Genomic DNA, 21,997 nt, shown 5'->3' on the forward strand with positions numbered 1-21,997 from the left:
TATACAATTTATTAATGATCAATCTTATCTATAAAAATCTATTGTCCAAAACAATGGTTTGATATTTTGATATGTTGCTTTATACATTTAATTTTATGAATTTTGAATTTATTTTCCATATTTTACTGTTGAAATTTAGCTAGAAAGCCTTTAATAGGCTGTTTAATAGCATGTTCCATTGTGACAACTATTGGGGCATGTTGTCACAAAGTCAGTTTTTATTATATGAAAAGTGTCTTTTGTCGTGGGCAGTAAGGATGGAAATATTCAATGGCTTTTTTGTAGCCATGAATCTAAACAGAGATTGACTTTTAAAAATGAGCATACCTTCAAAAAGTGTGACAACTTGCCCCATTCTCCCTTAAATGAAATGATCTTGACTGGCATAAAAACAAGGGCAATGCGTTTCTTTCTCATAATGGTTCTTCTGACTAAATTATGTTATTATATTGTGACCATTTTTCAAATACTCGTTCAGCCTCTTAGGATTATCAGAGCGATTCATCTTCTTCAGTGCTTTTTTTTTTTTGGATAGAAATATCCATCCACGTTTCTTCTCTTTGTGTATCTTCTCTTTGTGTATTTTCTCTCTTCTGGCATGAGTATTAGATTGTGTTCCTCCTTAACCTTGAAGTCTGTCTGTATCTTGTATAAATAGGCCTGTAGCTTTATTCAGATCCTCTCCATTCGTCTCTCAACAGTCGCCGCCTCTGTTAGAAAACCTCCTGTTGAGGGTTTTTCCTCACCACTCTACATATCTGAGCTGAAGTTTGGAGAGCAGCAGCAGAAAGGGAACCAGGCCTGTTACGTCCTAGTGACGATCCCTACCGGTCAGTTTGGTCTGGATCAGAGTCTCAAGGTTCGACTGAGAGTTGAGTTTCAGTTTCATTATGTATTTCCTGCACATGTTTGCAGCTCTGTGTGGTTTCTGTACCTGTGTACTATCTCGGGCCTCTGGTTAGCACTGTTCCTCACAGGTCTAATCGAGGAGGAAACCTGGTTTGCGTTCGAGACTCATTTCCTCACTGTAGGCCGTTTTAACCGCTGTTGCGTCTACTACCTCCTTCGGTATCTTAAAGATCTTGTTGCTGTCTTTATTTGGTCTCTTTGTCTTCAGCCTCACTCCCCCACACACTTCCTCCCCTTTGCCCCCTGCTACTGCCCCCACCCTCCTCCTGAACCGCCCCTCCCTCCCTCGGGCGACAGCAGAACAGGAATTGATTAGTGGCACGGCTTAAAAATAGAAGGGCCTGTTGTCATGGCAACGGCCACAATGAGCTGTTGTCTTGTTTAATGAAGACCGAGATTTTAAGTGTTGTGGCTGAACAGTACAGTGAGCGGGAGACGCCATTTCTGGCTAGGTGTGCACGAATGCCGGGACGGAGATATTAGCTGTGATCTCGTCCCTTCTGTCAAAAGTGTGCAATATGCAGATGGTTTTTGTGCGCATATGTGTGCACGTGCAGGATGGTCTTCCTCGTATGGGTGTGTTGTGTGGCTTTGCAGGTACGACTACCAATCTGCTTTGTCGCAGTCTCATCCTGGTTGCTTTACCCTCAGGTACTTGCTGAATCTGCAGAGGTGCATTAAGGTAAGGCATCAAATGCATCATACGCTGGCATCTCCAAAACACATTATTGACTCAACCCACATCCTGTTACCCATACGTCGTCCCATATGCATCAAGCCAACCAATTACAACCCTGTTGCCATGGGCGCCATCCCCCTAATTGGCTTCATTAGTGTCAAAAACTGGCCGTATGCAAATTTTGGTCATATTCCCAGCAGATCTCTCCTCTGAGTAATATACAGTAATAGTTAGGCATTGTGTAGGTCGTCGGTGAGGACAACGGTCCAATTAGCGAATTAACCATTAAGCTTAGATACTGTACTCGACTCAACCTCCCAGAAGTGTTTTTGAAATTCCTGTCAGTGTAGGAACGTGAGCATAACGTGCCGTTTGGTGACGGTATGCTAATACGCCTGTCCTGAAATTCCCCCCGAGCAACCTACTTTTGTGACATCACTGCACAGCTGACTTACAACATCTCAATTAGGCTTGCATCACGTTGCAGCTGGATTGCGTGTGACGCGAGAAATGATTTATACTGATAAATATGTCAACAAGCTTTTTTTTAAATTTGGATTTTCATTAGCATCTTATGAATACAATTGTTGTAGAGCTGTAGTGAGATTCCTTGAATGTGATTTGCAGGATTTTGCTTTGAAATGCTAGTTTTAAGAAGGTCTATAAGCCAGGGGTTTTCAATCCCCAAATTTTGTGATCCCTTTGGAAGGAATCCCCATCCTAAAATATACTGTAAATCTAATGACTTTTATTGTTTTTATTTGTTATTAATCATTCATTTGCTTTAATTCATTGAAATATTATCTGGAAAATGTATAAATTTATATTTTGATTACAGCATTTTTTTTTGTGAGGACAACATTCCAATTAGCGAATTAACCATTAAGCTTAGATACTATATATACTACTTAGATACTATATATACTACTTAGATACTATATACTCTGATTTAATATAAGACAAATTTTTAGCTTCATGTCGCTTTCTAATATGAATGTAGATTGTATTCTCATTCTAAGATTAGTTTCCTAGTGACTTTTCTAGTAATTAATTTTTGTCCGATTAATGATGACTGAAATGGTTTGCCATTCTTTTACTTAAAAGTTCTGTTTATCAACAGAATCATCATTGTACAAATGCGAAGATGCTTTGAGCGTTGATGCCCAACGTTATATCTCTGGGACTCTCATCGGTTATGATTTTTAGAGATGCGCTGATACTAATCTCAAATGCTCATTGGTACTTGTATCAGTCCATAGTATACTGCCCTCTAAGTTCTTATCACTTTATTGCTGTGCTGTACTTTTAATTTCCCTGAGCTTCAGTTCTAATAATTAATGTTCATATTACAGATTTGCTGCATGTGGAACTGCAGAGACTGAAAACTGCAGCCATCCAGATAAAGAAACTGAGCATGCGTCAACTAGTCGAAAATATTAGCATCTGTAGCATTTTTGATCGTGGTAAACTGTGTATATCACACTGTTGTCGTTAAAATCACCACAAGTCAACATTTGAGAATCTGCAAAGTTTACGCTAGCTTTAACTCCTTTTGCTGATCTGGTTCATTTATAACAGGGGTGTCCAAACTCTGTCCTGGAGGGCCACTGTCCTGTAGAGTTTAGCTCCAGCTTGCCTCAAAACACCTGCCTGGAAGTTTCTAGTATGCTTATTAAAGGGGACATATCATGAAAATCTGACTTTTTCCATGTTTAAGTGCTATAATTGGGTCCCTGGTGCATCTACAAACCCAGAAAACGTGAAAAGGACAACTTAAATCTGCACGTTTCCACCTACTATGGGGCAACTCTTGACAGGACGTGCTAGTCGATGAGTTGAATCGACTCCACAGCAACTACATAAATTTATCCACTAACCGTTCAGAAACATCCAGTTTCATTCTAAAAGTTGTAACTTCTTCCTGAGTCTCTCCATCAGTGTCCGACTCCGGTTTGAACAATGTAAGGCTGAACACCGTTACTGACAATCCTCATTTTGGCTGCGTGAGATTCTCCAGTTTTGTTGCTGTTGAGCAACCGAAGTGTGAGCTGTTAAAGCTCCGCCCTCTTTTGGAAAGTGGGCAGGAGCAGCAGCTCATTTGCATTTAAAGGGACACACACAAAATGGCAAGTATTGCTCACACCAAAATACGGGCAAATTTGGCAAGCTATAATGAATGATCTGTGGGGTATTTTGAGCTAAAACTTCAGACACATTCTGGGGACACCAGAGACTTATATTACATCTTGTAAAAAGGGGCATAAGAGGTCCCCTTTAAGACCTTGATTAGCTGGTTCATGTGTTTAATTGCTGTTGGAGCTAAACTCTGCAGGACAGAGACTTATAATGATACAATGTATACTATACATTAGACTTATAATGTAGGCCTACACTGTGCTCCAGATGCACTTTATTTGTACGTTTGCGCGTTAAATAGATAATTTAACAAGTTTTTTTTTTTAATGGGCTTCCCCAACATTTTCCTCATCTTCTATTGGTCAAACAATTCGATAGTCCTACCCCAAAGTCCACCTTTGGTTGAGTCAATGTTGTTGTGTTGTGCTCATCTGGATGCTCCAACAAACAGACCTTTGTTTTGCTAGCGACTCGAGGAACATCTGGGCTGGACACTACTCCAAATTGTGCTCAAATTCTCGATCACTATATGCTTGGTTTTGTTTCTGATACTTGGTCCAATTTTACTAATTTCATATGCTAAAAAGTGTTTTGGACAAGCACATGATCAGTTTTGTCCAGAAGTACCTGGAAAAAAACCATGTTAAGCCCTTTTAAACCCGGCCTAGCTTTTAGGAAAGTCAAAAAAGCTTCTCTAATCTAAGGCTGTGTTCTGTAAAGTCATTTGATTCATGTTCTTCGGGGCTTTAGGGAGCTGTTCTGTTGACATCTTTCACACATTTAAGCCCAAGTGCTCTGCCAGTCCATATTGATCAGAAGGCCTACTCACTCGGAAGACTAATTTGAAAGGTGACAAGTAACTGTTGTGAACTAGTTAGACCCTAAAGCATCTCCATGGTCCAGAGTGCATGTTTTGTGGTCAGGTGTGCTGTGTTTGTTCATTTTCATCTTTTTCACATTTCTCACCACCTCGTTCAGCTGTTTTTATCCTGTTGAACTGATCCTCAGGTGGTGGATACCGGAGCGAGGAGCAGCGAGAGCGAAAGTGACAGCAGAATGAAAGAAATCAGGCAGGTCTTGACCAAACAGGTGTTGTCACCTACTTTTGCGTCTCCACTGGAGTCATGGTTGCAGAAATGGCTGCGGCATGAGATCATGAGGCCTGGGTCTGCTGCTCAAGTCATATTTCTGCTTTACGTGCCCTGGGGGAGGTCACACTCTCGCTGGTGCTTTGTCGCTTGTGAAAGCGAGTTCACGGAGTGGCAGCCAGCTGCTGAGGAGCTGAAGATAAACCTCCTAATGGCAAATGGAGGGTCGTCACCTTGTTGACATTTCGTTGTGCAACATGCCAGAAGGGCCTGGGTGTACGGCAGTTTTGGAATCGGGCATCCACGCTGTCCAAATTTAAGGCTGGAATACACTACATGATTTTGCTCTGTTTTTTGCAGTCTGAACGTGCCAATGCTAGTTGCCGAAAGTCAGAGCCAGTCTGCAGGTTTTGGGCAGTCGCAGTTGACATGTTTCTGCTCAAATTTGGGTTAGGAACAATGTGAAAGTCTGGTACTGTGGTCATCACTGGTATAGTATATGATGCCCAGGGGCTGGTTGCCTAAACTGCCTAAGACAAGTCCTACAAGTTAGTCATCACATTTTTTCCTTTAAGACAGTTCATAACAGGTTTTAAGTCAGTTACATAAAAGCATAGATTTGTCTAGTTTGATACCAAAAAGTAACTGACTAATTGCTAGTTGGTTGGTCATACTAGTACTTAAAGGGATAGTTCACCCAAAAATGAAAATTCTGTCATCATTTACTCAAGTTTTTCCAAACCTTTATGAATTTCTTTCCTCTGCTGAACACAAAACAAGATATTTTGAAGAATATGGGTAACCAAACAGTTGATTGACCCCATTGAAAACATGCTATGGAAGTCAAAGGGGATCAGAAACTGTTTGGTTACCAGCATTCTTCAAAGTATGATCTTTTGTCTTAACGTAATGCCTATGTTTATGCAACTGGCCCCAGTTTTTCACTGCAACCATTTACAGTGTCGCCAAGTGTTTGATGCCTAGAGTTTTAAAACCTGTTCAGATTTTTAGTCGTGTAGTGTATTCCATCCTTTAGTCCTATAAAATTGTTTGTAATTATTTAAAACTTTGCAGGCTTGGCAGCAAACGTGGTCAACTACATGGTCACCTTAAAAGCAACTGCGGCCAAGTCGTCCATCATTTCCCATCATAGTTATCAATGTATGAGTTATAGTAGATTAAAGGTGCCAGATTTTTGTTATTCTAATATCCCTTGCCTTTAATTTACAGGGTTATATTTTCCCAGCACATTAGCTTAAATATTTAAGTCCACTCTTGTTATGGTTGTATTTTTCGTTTGACGTCTACCCTCTCTATCTATTTCTGTGAAAGCAAGGAGAATGTTTATTCGGGTTATGAAGTGTTTATTCAGGACCGAGAGTTCTGACATGATAAATGTCAAATCCGAACCCTTCTTCACAAATAATATAAACAATAAAAAAAATCTTTTCATCCTCCTCTACTCCGAAGTCAACAGAAGTCTGCTTAAAGAGACAGTACACCCAAGAATTAAAGTTAGCTCATCATTTTACTCACTGTCATGTTGCTCCAAACCTGTATAACTTACTTACTTCTGTGGAACGCAAGATGATATTTTGAAAAAATTCTTACAATGAATTTCATTGGGACCCAGTGGTGTTTTGCACTCCAGTGACTTTCATTTTATGGACAAAACATTCTATAAAATATCTTCTTTTGTTTCCACAGGAGAAAGAAAGTCATACAGGTTTGGAGAGTTTTTGGGTTAACTATCCCTTCCCACTGTATCCATACTCTTTCACTTCTTGCAGACACTTTAAAATCAATTAGCTGCCAAAAAGCCGCCCAAATGCTTCCCCGACAAAAGCGGACAACGTTATCATGAAGTTTGCATCCAGACATCAGCCATTGCCGACGTTTCCCAAGCGTTCATGGCGCTCACCCTGTATGACCCTATGCCAAGCCCGCTCGCTCCAGCTTTAACTAGGTTACTGCGTCAACGCCTGCCCTTCACTATAAATCACTCTCCTTACATTTAAACCCCAAAGAACTGTGTTTCCATCCAAACGGATACTTCCGGGAATGAAACGAGTGGCCAGAGCTGCTCCTACCCAATATGTCTTGTTTTTTTTTATTCATCTGGGTGGGCACGCACACCTTTAGTGATGGTGTAGCAGCCATTTTGAGGTCTCCGCGCTCGGCATCAGATGCTGCAAACAGGAAAAGGCTTAATCTAGCCAATTGAGCGGGTGGGTGATCAGAGGGGCTGCATGCGAACAGGCAGATTTGGGAGATGAGCCAGGCTCCGAGGGTGGGGGGATGGGGGTAGGGAGCGAAGATGGGTGCAAACCCCTGGTCTTCCACGATAACTACTGCACCTTAGGATGAAACTTGGGAAATTAGGAGAATGCATCGCTACTCTTGCATGAAGGAATCTGAGTGTTCAGATATCACCCCGGTCCTGGGGGAGTGCTAGTGCGCTGTTTAAAACAAGGCACCTTGTACCTCTCTGGGTGAGGGATGCAGTGCCACCAGCGCTTTGGTCTGGGAGGTGGGGCAGCGGGTTACGTCAGCCAAATGAATTGTCATGATGCAGATCATGCGTGAAATGAGCTGCGGATTCCATCGTGCACTTGCAACCGGCCATATTATTATCATCACTTCTTTTAGCTGGCAATTTTTTAATGCACTTTTCCGAATCGGTTCTCTTTTGTAGGGGGGCAAGGGTCTCTTTGCGCGTGTGTTTGCGTGTATACCGGCTCAGGGTGTGATGGTGTTTGCAGTGGGGGCAGAAGGAGGAGGACATTTTTGTGCTTGCAGTGATCTGATCGACAGGCAGCAGTGGCGTGTGCATAAAGAAAATGGTGTGCCGGTGGGGGATGGGCAGAGGGGAATTAAGGGTTGGCATTATGACAGGGTAGCGTGTCAGGAGAGTGCTGCTGTCTTTTTTTTTTTTTTTTTCTTCCATTTTATTTTTTCGTCTCAATCTCGTCCTCTTCATCCTTGATCCGCCCTAACCCCCAACTCTGCCCCCCATCTGAACCGATGAAGATCTTGTGCATTGTGCATGTTAAAATCTATTTAAAAAAAAAAAAAAGAAAGAAAAAGAAAGATCAGAAAAGTAGTTTGTGGTCGTCCGTACCTTTAAGGGGCCCCCAGAAAGTGAGCGTGTGTGTTTATTTTTACAACGCAGGGAGGAAAAAAAGGAATACTTTTTTTGGAAAGGGGGGGGAGGGGTGAAGAGCGAGAAGGGAGGGGTCAGTTTTTGCTCTGCTTTGTGGTGTGTGGCACAGCTGTATTAGAATGGCGGGTCTGAAGGGCACAAAGTGAGTCTTGTATCGGTATGGCCCGTGAAACACACACACACACACACACACACACACACACACACACACACACACACACACACACACACACACACACACACACACACACACACACACACACACAGACAAATTGTTCCCCATTTTTAGGCCCGTTCCCTACCTAGCCAGGAACTCTGGAGCGAGTAACTATCCAGGGACCAAGGATCAGTGGGGATTGTACGGCGGGACAAAAGGTTGATTAAATAAAATGGAGATTTGAAAGTTGTGGTTTAGGGTGTTGTGAGGGGTCGTTGGGCGAGATCGGCGGATAATCTAATTCGGAGTGGAGCTTCTCTGTGTATCCGCACACCATTTCGCTCTCTGTCTTTCTTTTTCTCGCTCTCTTTCTTTTCATCTCCGAGCTGCTGCTGCTGCGTTGGCTGGCGTAGTGCCCAAAGCAGTGAGTCTGTCGTGGAGTGCGCGTGTGCAGGTTTCTGGGGAGGAGGAGGAGGGTGGCTGGGGTGTGTGTGTGCGTCGATATGCAAAAAGGGGGGTGGATAAAGGAGGAGTGGGCCGAGTAAAGAGAGTCTGGTTTTTGTAGCAGCTGACTGAAACAGTCATTATATTATGTAAAGGGAGGGGGGGGCGTGATTGGTGTGGGGGGGTCAGACTGACGTGCACTGCACGGACCATCTGATTGGCTGGCTGGTGCTATTGTTGGTTATGTGTATGCTTGTGCGTTTATAGCTCACGCACTCCCTCGCTCTTCCGTTCTACTGTCTCAGTCACTCGCACTGTTTTTTCTTCTCTCTCTTTTACCCTCTTCCCCCCTTTTTTTCCCCCTCACGCACTCATTCGTGCAAGGTGGGTGGTTTGTTGTGAAGGTACGACATTATATATCAGGGTTTTATGTGCTTGCTTCTCAATGCCTCAAACATTGTTGTTAAATTAAAGGATGCTATGCGGCCTCCTCTCAAAACTGTAGTCTTTTTGAGAGATAACCAAATGTTTTTGCATTCGTAAAGCCAATCTCATAAATTAGACTTTGCGATGCAATGCAACGGTGGATGTATGATTAAACTATGCAAGAAGAAGAATGAGAGCGAACGATGACACGAAAAATAATGGGATGATAGAGAGATGATGAAGTCATCAGGGGACCAATTACAGCTCAATTTAATTTGTAATTGGGGATGTCCCTACAATAAGGCATTTTAAGACCAGTCGCTTGTGGGTCTCGGGAGCTTAATTGGGTTTAGGAATAACTACAGTACTGTGTGTTTCATATGAACTACAGCTGAACGTGACTGTAAGGTCACATTTTCATAGCTTTAGCGTTTGCTGCTAATGTTTGTAAGGCAACGCTTGTAATTTGTTTGGACTTAAAAACAAGACAAAATAAACCCGTCAGTCAGGGGTGTCAAACTTATTTCAGGTTGAGAGCTGTATATTTGTGTGTGTGTGTGTGTGTGTGTGTGTGTGTGTACCTGGTAAACCCTATGCTGTGAGGACCAAATATCCCCACAAGGATTGTAATACCAGTTATTTTTGACCTTGTGGGGACATTTTTTTTTTTTTTTTTTGGTCCACATGAGGGAAACAACTTACAAATCATACTAAATTATGTTTTTTTTTTTGTTGTTGTTGTTTTTTTGAAAATGTAAAATGCCGAAAGTTTTCTGTGATGGGTAGGTGTAGGGGAAGGGTTAGGAGACAGAAATTGTCATTAGCTCAGATTAAAAATCATTCTGCCTATGGAATGTCCTCATAATGTTAGGTGTGTGTGTGTGTGTGTGTGTGTGTGTGTGTGTGGGTTCAGTAAGGTGTTTTTTGTTTTTTTTAATTAGTACTTTCATTCGACAAGGATGCATTAAATTGAACAAAAGTGACAGTAAATACATTTATGTTGTTACAAAAGATTTTTATTCTATTATAATAGTGTGATCTATTCATCAAAGATTCTTGAAAAACTATGTCATGGCTTTCAGCATATTGGAATGTTTCTGAAGGACCATGTGACACTGAAGGCTGGAAAAAAACAGTTATTTTGAATTATATTTCTGTTTAACTGTATTTTTGATCAAATAAAAGTAGCCTTGGTGAGCATAAGAGACGACTATCAAAAACATTAAATAATCTCACCGACCCCAAATTTTTGAACAGGATTTATTTTTGATAATGACCTTCTGCATGTTATCCCTTCCATATAAAAAATAATTGTACATTGGAGACTTGGAAATAATTGTAAAATTCAGTTTTTACCCTTATAATTTTTTTACTTGTACCTCTCAATGGTGTGATTTATTGCTGTAAGCGACACATTTCAGAGTGGATAAATGAACTGGTCTTGCTTGGGACAGTTGTCAGAATTGTTTGGATTGAAACATGAATTTGTGCAATACTGTCTTGCTGTAGTTAAAAATAGAATATTGTAAATGTATAATAAACATGCAAATGTTGATTTTTAGCTTATACTACGGGGCTGTTGAATGCTTGAATCTGATTGGTTGACGAACGTTCTAATTATTTTCAGGGAAACGCACGGCTAAAACATTACATGTCCATATCACTTCGCCAAATGATTTCAGTTATTTCAAAGGTCCTTACAGCTTACAACACCAAAAGAACCAAAACACTGACCAAGCAAATAAATATAGTAAACAATGGAATAAAAATGACAAATTATTTCAATTATTCCTTTCATATTGTACAGGACTCGTGACTTTAATACCCTTGACTTAGATGGTCTTGAAGCTGTGCGACTTTCATATTTTGTTCTAAACTTCAACTGAATATTCAGGGTAATGTAGCTAGCAGAATATAAGACCCTAATCATTTTCTCATTGATATCGCTACATCAGAGAATCAGAAAGTAACAACTGTGATGAGCCTTTTGTCATTGGTCACAGAGGTCTTAGATAGTATTACAGCAACCGTAAATGTGGAGGTGAATACTGATTCATCTCACCCACAAGCTCATACACTCACACACACTTTTCTAGCGCTTTCTTTCTTAACATTATGCCTCAGCAAGGTCACCAGGACTGCCCGCGATCAGTCACGTCTTATAGGAATGGATGTGTAATGCTGAGCTTTACAGGAGCTGGATGTTAACTAATATTAATTAGAGCCAAACAAACACATTTAGGTGATGTAAATGCTGATTGTGTTTGTATCGGGACCTGTGTGACACTTACGTCACAAAGAGCATAATTTGTCAACCCACAGATGAAAAACTCTCCTTCTCTGCCTGTCTATGTGGTCTATTAGTGCGGCAGGGTGGTACCATGCTGCTTTTTTCCTGACCGATACGTGTGTCCATGCACCTTTGATCCCTTCTTCTCTCCAGCACATCACATTAAACACAATCCCTCGCTTGCAGATACTCTAAAATCAAAGTTAAGGAGTCCTGGGGCAAATGTTTGAATTCTGCATGACCTCAAACAGAGAGGGGTGCTCAGAGGTGTCAAAGATGAACTATGAGCATTCACAATGTGCTTTCTTCCAGAAGTGAAGAGATTCTGTTATTTATTTTGTCTACTTCACACTATAAAAAGATGTTGACTTGGCCTATGTGAATGCTGTACCCTTTTATTCATATTTAAACATATTTAAATTTGTATTTAAAGGTCTATATGTTGTTGCCCCTACATACTTTAGCAGTATGAGCATGATTCACAAGCTCTCTATTCAATTAGATTTTAAACTTGATTTCATTTGATTCTGATTTATAGGCTTTCCATTTGGTTAGATTCCAATTTGGATTTGATTCTGATTCTCAATCTCTGAATTCGATTAGATTCCAAATTCTATTTTATTTTTTATTTACAACCTTTAAATTTGATTATATTCCACTTTGGATTTGATTCTGATTCTCAAGCTCTTAATTTGATAAGATTTTGAATTAATTTTGTTCATTTGCAAGCTCTTGATTTCATTAGATTCCAATTTGGATTTGAATCTGATTCTTAAGCTCTAGATTCGACCAGATTCTGAGTTGAATTTGATTCTTATTCACAAGCTCTCAATTTGATTAATTCCAATTTGGATTTGATTCTGATTCTCAAGCTCTCAATTTGATAAGATTATGAATTCAATTTGATTCATTTACAAACTCTAGATTTTATTAGACTCCAACTTAGATTTGATTCTGATTTCTAAGCTCTAGATTCGGTCAGATTCCAAGTTCAATTTGATTCTTTTTCACAAGCTCTGTTTGATAAGATTATGAATTAGATTTCGTTCATTTACAAGCTCTCAATTTCATTAGATTCCAATTTGGATTTGATTCTGATTCCTAAGCTCTCGATTCAGGTCAGATTCCAAGTTCAATTTGATTCTTATTCACAAGCTCTCAACTTGATTAGATTCCAATTTGGATTTGATTCTGATTCTCAAGCACTCAATTTGATAATATTATGAATTCAATTTGATTCATTTACAAGTTCTTTATTTCATTAGATTCCAATTTTGGTTTGATTCTGATTCCTAAGCTCTCGATTAGATTCCAATTCGATCTGATATGATGTGATTCTTATTGACAAGCTCTTGATTCGATTAGTTTCCAATTTATTTTGGGTAGATTTCAGTCATAATGTCTGTCTTGTTTTCATAAGAAATTTCTATTTTTGCTATAGATTGCTTTAAATTTTACAGGGCAGTGTTTAAGACTGATTCAAACTGGTAACACATCATTTTTTTTTTTTTTTTTTTTTTAAACTTTTCATTAATGGAACTGGTTCATAACGGTCATTTGTTTCAACGAAAGCGCACTGTTGGAAAGGGATGGAATGGGCCACAATAATCGTTTTATCTCGGTTATCGTATTTTTATAATCATTGGAAGCCAAAATCGAAACTTAATTTAATCTCACAGCCCTAATGCAGTACTTCTATTTATGGTAAAGTATATTGCAAAAGAGTAAAACAAGGTCCAGAGAATTAATACTCTGCAAGCAGCAGCACCTGATAATGTTCTACCTTTAGACTGCAGCTACGAGCAGAATACAAATGCATCAGACAGATAAAGAGGTTCCAGCACAAACAATAGCCTGCATAGAGTCCTGCACATTCACTGTCCAGACACTCCCCGTGTGTGTGCGTGTGGGAGGGGGGAGAGCTTCTCTCTGCCCTCTGGCCATGAAGGGTCCGCCCAAGCGTGCCTAACTAATAAAGACGAGCAAACACACACATGATCATTTAGATCTGCAGTACGTGACACATGTCCAGAGCGCGGCAGAGCCTTATGTGTACACACAATCAAATGTACACTTGAGCATGCATGACCCCACGGCGTATGCGTGCACTTCGCATGGGAGCGTACACACACACACACGCAATCACACACACACAGAGTGATTCAGTCACGTTATAGACTGGCTGTTGGGCTCCTGTGTGGTGTGTTGTTGTGCTTTTGTCCGGAGGGGAGAACAGGAAGTTAATGGCTGACTGTAAGAATGCAGCAGTAGAGATCGGCTCATCTGGTGCTTCAGTAAATGAATGTCACCGCTGGTTTACACTGTTTATCGGGTTAACCGTGTGTTAAAATCACACACGTATTACACTGTTTTATGTAGGGCATCATTTTGGAGTTGTACCTGTATACTTAAGAATTTGTGGTCCTGATGTGGCTCATCATACCATAAAGTACAGAGTACTCTGTCTCGTGAATGGTGAGGATGTCTCCCAGGCTTTACTGTCTCTTTAGCAAGACTGTGCTTTTTATCAATCTACTGCGCTACAGTTTTCTCTCAAGGTCTCACAAAACATACTCGCTGTGTTTCAAAACTAGATCCGACAACAGAGCTGTTGCGTAGCGTTTAGCGTACCATGTTCTGATGTATGGGGCTGTGATGTTTAAATTTTTTTTTGAAACAGTGAATCCAAAATTAAACCAAAAACAGTTTTGGTAATTCAGTTTGGGTAATTGGTAAGTTTAAATCTGTTCTGTTCATGTTCAAATTAAACCAGTTGTAGTAAAGTTCTTCGTCAATGAAGAATTGCTACTCTAGTATAGTTTACTGTGAAGTGCATCCATACTGCTGACATGTTTACCTGTTGTAGCTTATCTATGTGCTGTAAATTTAAAAATAGTTGCTAAAACAGTCCGCGCCAATAGCCTCGTGGGCAGCACCGCCATATACCACAGGCTATTGAACCTTTCCCAATCCTGTTCCCCCTCCCTCTCTCTATCCAACTTTGCTTTCTGTCAACTTACTATCCTGTCATAAAATGCCAAAAATAAATCTTAAAAAAAAAAAAGTTGCTAAAATAGCTGCATGAGCGTCACTGTTTTGGTCAGTGGGGTCTTATTCACTAACCATGCGTACGCATGAATTTGTGTGGGAAATCTGCATGCAAACGTTTCACAAACATAATAACGTAATAATGAAATCATCAATAGCTTTTCTATTAATTTCTTCATTTAAAGAAAAATGTCGGAACAACTGAAACCAAGTAAGCAAAAATAACTTGCTCTAGGATGCCTTAAACATGTTAAGATGAAATTTTATACATATATATTTGTCAAATATATATTTCATATAGGTTAAGGTTGAGGATCTTGCTGTGTGAGCAAATAGTGATGAAAGACTGTGAAGTAATGGTTGTGCTGAAAGCCTTTATATGGAGATGTTTAGGCATGTTTTATGCAAATTACTAACCTTGGGCACATGATCACTCATTTAGAACACATTCAAGAACAGAACAAGTTCATTAACATTAAAACAAGGTTAAGAACAAATTCATGTGCGCACGCCCATGTTGTGAATGTTTCGAGAGAATTGCATATGTGAATAATATGAGTATGAATAATCCACGCAATTATTATTTGTGAATGAGACCCAGTGATTTTGGCCCTCCAAAAATGTTTGGTTGAGAATTTTTGTAATGGATTTCACAAATTTCTGAAGTTGAAGAGGGAGTAATTTCTGCACTGCTAGGGTCACAAAATGAGGTAATAATGTTGTTTCAATAGATTTACTTAGTTGTCAACTTTAAAGTGCCCCTATTATGCTTTTTTGAATATTACCTTTTTTTTAATGCAGTGTGTAATATAGCTGTTTGTGAATGTAAAAGGTCTGCAAAATGCACAACAAATAAAGTTATTGTCTTTTAAAAGAAAGAATCGATTCCAAACTACCGAAATGAGTCGTCAGCAATTCCAGTCTTACTTCCTGTTACAAACCTGCATAACAAAGTAACAAATTTGCATAATGGCAGCCTATGGTCTTCATTGGCTGCCTGTGAACTACGTCTACTTTGACCCGCCCTCATACACTGAGTTTGGTTCGTGTTGTCGACACTGTTTTCTGAGCTACGAATCCACTTTGATGCACTTCAAAAGGATGAGGACTTGCGCTGGAATTGATATGGAAAAAAACAACGGCATCATTACTGTTCATATCACTGTCTGTGTATCAAGTGCTGAGGAAGCCTCCGGAGATGAAATTCAGATATGGTAATAGGCTTTTAGTTTCCAACACACACTGTAAGCGGTAGACCAATTGCAACAGACTGGGGCGTCTGACCAATCAGAGCAGAGTAGTCTGTGCGGAAAGGAGTTTAGAGAGCCTGAATATTTGAACAAACCGTTTTCAGACTCTTTGAGAAATGAGGTGATGCTGCAATGTATGTGATGAGAAAATGAAAAGGTTTTTTGACCTTGTATGCATGTAAACCTATTGTAGGAGACCTTTAAAACAAAATTAGGAACCTTTAAAATAGCATAATAGGGGTGCTTTAAATTAATGAAAAAATACATAAAATGGTAACAGAACTCTCCTTCATCAGAGGAAAAAAAAAGTCCTCTAATTATAGTTCTTGGGTAAGGCTTAAATCTTCAGTAACAGTAATTTGGTGCCAGAAATATGATCCCACAAGTGGGGAAGGTCGGTCCCCTCTCAGTGACCACTTTGTGACGTTGTCAGCAGGAGTTTTGGGAAGCTCCGCTCAGCTGCGCGTCTGAACTCAGAAATGACTCTTGTCGTGACAGGCTTCTAATGTGAGGTAGGGAGACCCTCTCTACTAGCAGCCCAAGCAAATTTCCTCAGTCAAACCATGAAAGTTACACTGATTTGTATGTAATGATCATGTAATTTATCAATTAAGCCTGGAGAGGCCTTGGTTCTCGAGCACTGTAGTCCACAGCCTCAGCACGAGGCAGACTAATGGCTCTGTAAAGTCTGTGGGCGTGTGAGGAGTCATAGTAGATCTTTCTCACTCTCTCTCTCTCTCTTGCTCTCAGCTCTTTCACTGTAAAAGAATAATTAAGTGATTTGCATTCGTCTCAAGCAGGGGAATTTGTACTGATTCTTAGAGATTAGGGATGTCGCAATACCAAAATTTCAGTAGTTGATAGCAACACCAGTAACATCTCTTGATACGGCTACGAGAATTAATATACTCTTGATCACAATACGTTCCTTTTTATTTTAAAGTTAAAGGATTAGTTCACTTCAGAATTCAAATTTCCTGATAATTTACTCACCCTCATGTCATCCAAGATGTTTATGTCTGTCTGTCTTCATTCGAAAAGAAATTAAGGTTTTTGAGGAAAACATATTTTATATTATATATTAAACAAATATATATTTTTTTAGAAAACGACATCCTTTTTAGAAAACGACCGATCATTTCGCTAGATAAGACCCTTGTCTGGGATCAAACTGCAATTTGGACCTTTAACCTGTTGTACCCCAGTGTCCACTATAAGTCCACTATATGGAGAAAAATCCTGGAATGTTTTCCTCAAAAACCTTCATTTCTTTTTGATTGAAGAAAGAAAAACATAAACATCTTGGGTGAGTAAATTATCAGGAAATTTTAATTCTGAAGTGAACTAATCCTTTAACTTGTTAATATTTATATTTCTCCTGTAAAAAGTGTTTAAATAGTTTTTAAAAATTAATTTAAAATTTTTTTTTTTTATCACTCCTGTGGATGAAAAACAGGTGTGTTCACACTCTCTCTCTCTCTCTGTGTCTCTGACAGGATGGAGCGGATGTCTGAGGAGGCGTTGAGGCTGAACCTGCTAAAGCGGGGTCTGGAGGCGCCGGATGAGCGGGAGGAAGCTCTGGCCAAGCGCCTGAAGATGGAGGGTCACGAAGCCATGGAGAGGCTGAAGATGCTTGCCCTCCTCAAACGCAAGGATCTGGCTGCCTTGGAGGGGGCGGCGGTTGCTGCAGCCATGGCAGAGGGCAAAGGCCCCGGGGGCAGCCAGGGGCTGATGGGAGCTGTGCCCTACGAGGAAAAGATGAATGGAAGTTTGAGAGTCGGGGGCCATGGAGGTCCCAGCAAGAATGGGAAGGAAAACATAGTAGATGAACCAGTGGACATGAGTGCCAGAAGAAGGTGAGTGTTCAGCACCAGTTTGCACATAACTAGAAGCCAGGTTAAAATTGCATCGTTGAGAGAAAAAAATTGCATTGGCATATGAGTCGTATTTAATTACACATTCAGAAATAATGTAAAAATACCAGTAAATAAAACAAAACATTTACAGACACTATAAACATGAAATTTTTTTTTTTTTTCTTTCCACAACAAATCCTTTTAAAGGAGACCTATTATGCTCTTTTTCCAAAGTCTTGATTTTGTTTTTGGGCTCTACTAAAATACGTTCTCTTTTCATGTTTAAATGTTCACCTTATTTTTCCCATATTTGGCATTGTTTCAGCTCCTCTCTTCCCAGTCTGTCAGTAACACTCTGTTTAGTTCCTGTCTCTATGAAGCCCCTCCTTCTGAAAAGCACAATGTGCTCTGATTGGTCGGTGTAGCACAGTACCTGCGTGACTCATCATAGACATAGCCGGAGAGAAGTAGCTCCGGCTACAATGTTCTTCTGCAAGATTCATGCAGTTTCGTTATTAACTGCTAGAGCACTAAAAGTTACATAGTTGACCTTTAAAAAAAAAAGAAAAAAAAAAGGTTATTGTCCATTTTGATTTCATGGTGACTTCAAAAATTCTCTGACAATGTCTCTGATTTTGCTCTTTCCCAGTGAAATAGTTCGAGAGCGACGCACTCCGTCACCAGACGTTATCATTTTATCAGACAACGAGGCGTCCAGCCCGCGGAGCACGCCCCACCCTGAGGAGAAACTGCATCAGGCCAACCTGGAGATGTTTAAGGTACAATATCCATGCGGGAATCAGATTTTTAGTTGGTTACTAAAAATGATATTAAATCTTTGTGAGATTTAAACATGTTTGCTGAGCACTTCCGTGTGTGTTTGTTCTGCAGGGGAAGACTGGCGAGGAGCGGCAGCAGATGATCAAAGCTCTCCGAGAGGAGCTCAGGCTGGAGGAGGCCAAGCTGGTGCTCCTGAAGAAACTGAGACAGAGTCAGATGCAGAAGGAGAACGTGGTGCAAAAGGTCAGAACTGTACTCAATGTCCTGGGGCCAGTAACTATAAGTGCAAATCATCATCATCATCATAAAGTCAGAATTGCGAGATATAAAGTCAGAATTGTGAGTTATAAAGTCAGAATTGCGAGATATAAAGTCAGAATTGTGTGATATAAGCTCACAATTGTGTTTTATAAAGTCAGATTTGCGAGAAATAAACTCAATTCTGAGAGAAATTCAGAATTGCATGATTAAAAACTTGCAGAAAAAAAGAGAAAAAAGCCAGAATTGTGAGATAAAAAGCCTACCTTTGTTTTATTTTTTTATTTTTATTTTAGTGTCGGAAACAAACTTCCATATATTGGAGACATTTTCAGACTTCAGAAAACATTTCAGCCTCATACCTGCCAACCGCTGTGTCTGTTTAGTGTAGTATGTCGTTTACTCCATGCAGATCAGACCTTTAGGACACCAGAGACATCATAAACAGGCTTTGAAGTTAAAGGATTAATATAATGAAGTCATACACAGGATGTTTGTAAATAAGATCATATTATTTCAGATGGTTGTGCAAAGTAAAGTGGCTGGAGTAGCTGCAGCATGATTGCAGCTGACATGCAGCTGAAGCACTTCTTGGTGTAGATAGCTTAGTTGATTCTTTCTTCTTTTTTTTTTTTTTTTTTTTTTTAAAGAAACTCTTTTTTTCATGCACACAGCCTTGTTTATTGTCGTCATCATCTAGACTACAACGGCACAATCCCATTGATTTAGGCCTGTATGAAGCCATGTGAGAAACCAGAAGTATAAGAAAGTGAAAATTGATTTATGGACTGGGATTTAAGGATAAACACCTAAGGGGCCGTATGTATGTATGAAACCACCTCAGATCATTTTTGAGATCCCTTCTTTGTAATGTAGTACTTTACCAAGTTTACATAACACTACCATTCAAAGGTTTGTAGTACAATTAATTTTTTCTCACCAAATATTATGATTTCTGAAGGATCATGTGACACTAAAGTGGAGTAAAGGTTGCTGAAAATTCAGCTTTGCCATCACAGGACTAAATTTCATTTTAAAATCTATTAAATTTAAAAAACGTAATAATATTTTACAATATTACTGTTTTTAATGATTTTTTTTGGTCAAAATTTGAACAGTAGTTCACACAAAGTGTGTGTGTTTATTACCAGGTTAAGCAACCATTTGCAATTTTAAAAAATCCCACTGTTGTGAAGGCCTAGCTTATGAATATTAAGTCACCTGACTCGCTGATCCCATGAAATTATGAAACAACACAAGTTAATATTCATGAGACTTCTTAGTAATTATGATTAATCATTTTGCTACCTATGTACTAAACTCAGCGTTACAGTAGAAAAATAGTATTATAAATCATTTCTTTTTTTAAAAAATGTTTTTATCAACTTAAAGTGAAGTATTGTTACGTTTTACATCCCGTTCTGACTTTTTCTGTACACTTCCACTTTAAAGCTGAAAGTGTGTGATTTCTGTGAAATCAGCCTGCAAATGACTTTCTTATAGTTGTCTTTGCATATTAAACTGTAATTGGAGAAAGAACTTTAGCATTCCAAAAAAAAAAATAATTCAGCATTGACTGAATGTCGCAGTGTTGTCTACTGTAAATCTGCCTGCATTTGTACTCCACATCTACACTGCAGCTCCTCTGTACAGCATATTCACCTTCACTGTTATAACACCAAGCAAAATAACCTCCCCTCGTGTCCAGCTGAGTGTTATATTAATGCCAGGAAAAACTGTTGAGGTATATCGTTCTATTGTTGAAAGGACGTTAGTTACTAGCGGGGGTGAAATAGGGTAACAGGGAGCGAGACAGGCAGCCATAACCTCACAGATACCATATCACAGCTCTGTGTAATGTTTGTCCATGTACTGTGGCATTGAGATGTTTTGTCTTTGCTATTCAACTCAGTGTCTGTCTAGATACAGGAATGGCCCATAAACACTCACTCGCGCCTGACGTTCAAGTGCCACAAAACACTCTTCATGCACAATGTTTGCTTGCTCTTGAACTGGAGGATGAAATTTTGATTGGCTAAATTGAGTTTGATTTGTGAGGATGAATGCGTGTGTGTGTGTGTGTGTGTGTGTGTATATGTGTGTGTATTATTATATATATATATATATATATATATATATATATATATATATATATATATATATATATATATATATATAATACACACACACAATTGTTTTAAAAAATTAACTAATTATTCACATATTTTTCCATAATTAGTCATGATTAAAACATTGGAGTTTTTAATATATTTTTATATTGTAATAATTTCACAGTTACTCTCCAAATTAATAAAGAAACGACTTAAAGACAGTATATTTTAAATATGTGACCCTAGACCACAAAACCAGTCATAAGGGTCAAGTTTTTTGAAATTGAGATTTATACATCATCCAAAAGCTGAATAAATAAGGACAATATTTGACCAAGATACAACTATTTTAAAAATCTGGAATCTGATCAAAATATTGAGAAAATCGCCTTTTAAAGTTGTCCAAATGAAGTCCTTAGCAATGCATAACCACTCACAAACATACATTTTTGATATATTTATGGTAGAAAATTTACAAAATATCTTCATGGAACATGATATTGACTTAATATCCTAATGATTTTTAGCATAAAAGAAAAATTTATAATTTTGACCCATACAGTGTATTGTTGGCTACTCCTACAAATATACCCATGCTACTTATGACTGGTTTTGTGGTCCAGGGTCACATTTGTTTAATGGCATCTTTTTATGCATAAAAGGCCAACTAAAAACTATCAATTTCAACATTTATTAGGCTTTAAAAAAAAAAAAGAACTTTTAATTTAAGTGAACTGAAAACAATCTTAACATAAACCCATTATAATAAATGTCATATTTACCTCTGGCCTTCCCTGTCTAACAGGTAGGAAATATACAGAAATTGAATAAAGTTATCAAACACTTTACAGTCTTTACTGCATAAATGATAAATTAAATATAGATTAATCCTTATTAAAGCTACATTTTCTCTGTTACCTTTGTTCTTTGATTAACATTAATGACTGACACATCACAGCAACTGGTTTATTAGGCTACTGTCACTTTAAGAGCTGCCGCTGCCCAACATGACACGGATCTGACGCGCATCTCATTTTCTCAGAACTCTAAGTTCAAGACGTTATTTAACTAATTTAAGACTGCTTTTATGAGGATACTCGACAAAACGGGCATTTTGGCTTAATTCTGTGTGTTATTGTTTGTTCAAGCGCGAAAGAACTCGATACTGGCGCGCGTCTTTTTGTGCGCACGAGCCGTGTGTGTCACACAGACTCGACATTCACAGACAACGCGTTCTCGTTTATCTTGTGGAGCTTGAATGGTTTAAAAGCATTTGTGTAAAGAATAGCATTATATAATGTAACGACGGAAAAAACGTATGCTGCGTTAATTGCGTAAAATATTTTTAACGCGTTAAACTGAAAAAAATTAATCGCATGCGTTAAAGAGCTAATTATAACAA

The 21,997-nt window shown here is 39.0% G+C and overlaps 1 protein-coding gene across 2 annotated transcripts in view; it reads left to right on the forward strand.

Moving 5' to 3' along the window:
- The window catches only part of gatad2b (GATA zinc finger domain containing 2B), a 47,607-nt gene that overhangs the window by 14,046 nt on the left and 11,564 nt on the right, over positions 1-21,997 (forward strand). Inside the window, exons 2-5 of one of the 2 annotated variants that reach the window (XM_051872574.1) lie at positions 702-859; positions 17,087-17,446; positions 18,096-18,225; positions 18,338-18,469. In XM_051872574.1, coding sequence (XP_051728534.1) covers positions 17,088-17,446; positions 18,096-18,225; positions 18,338-18,469 — 621 coding nt within the window. In that variant the 5' untranslated portion in view covers positions 702-859; position 17,087. The remainder of the gene's footprint in view (positions 1-701; positions 860-17,086; positions 17,447-18,095; positions 18,226-18,337; positions 18,470-21,997) is intronic. The other variant, XM_051872573.1, reaches the window with a different exon arrangement.

The sequence above is a fragment of the Ctenopharyngodon idella genome, chromosome 19 (assembly GCF_019924925.1).
Source record: "Ctenopharyngodon idella isolate HZGC_01 chromosome 19, HZGC01, whole genome shotgun sequence".
Classification (NCBI taxonomy): domain Eukaryota; kingdom Metazoa; phylum Chordata; class Actinopteri; order Cypriniformes; family Xenocyprididae; genus Ctenopharyngodon; species Ctenopharyngodon idella.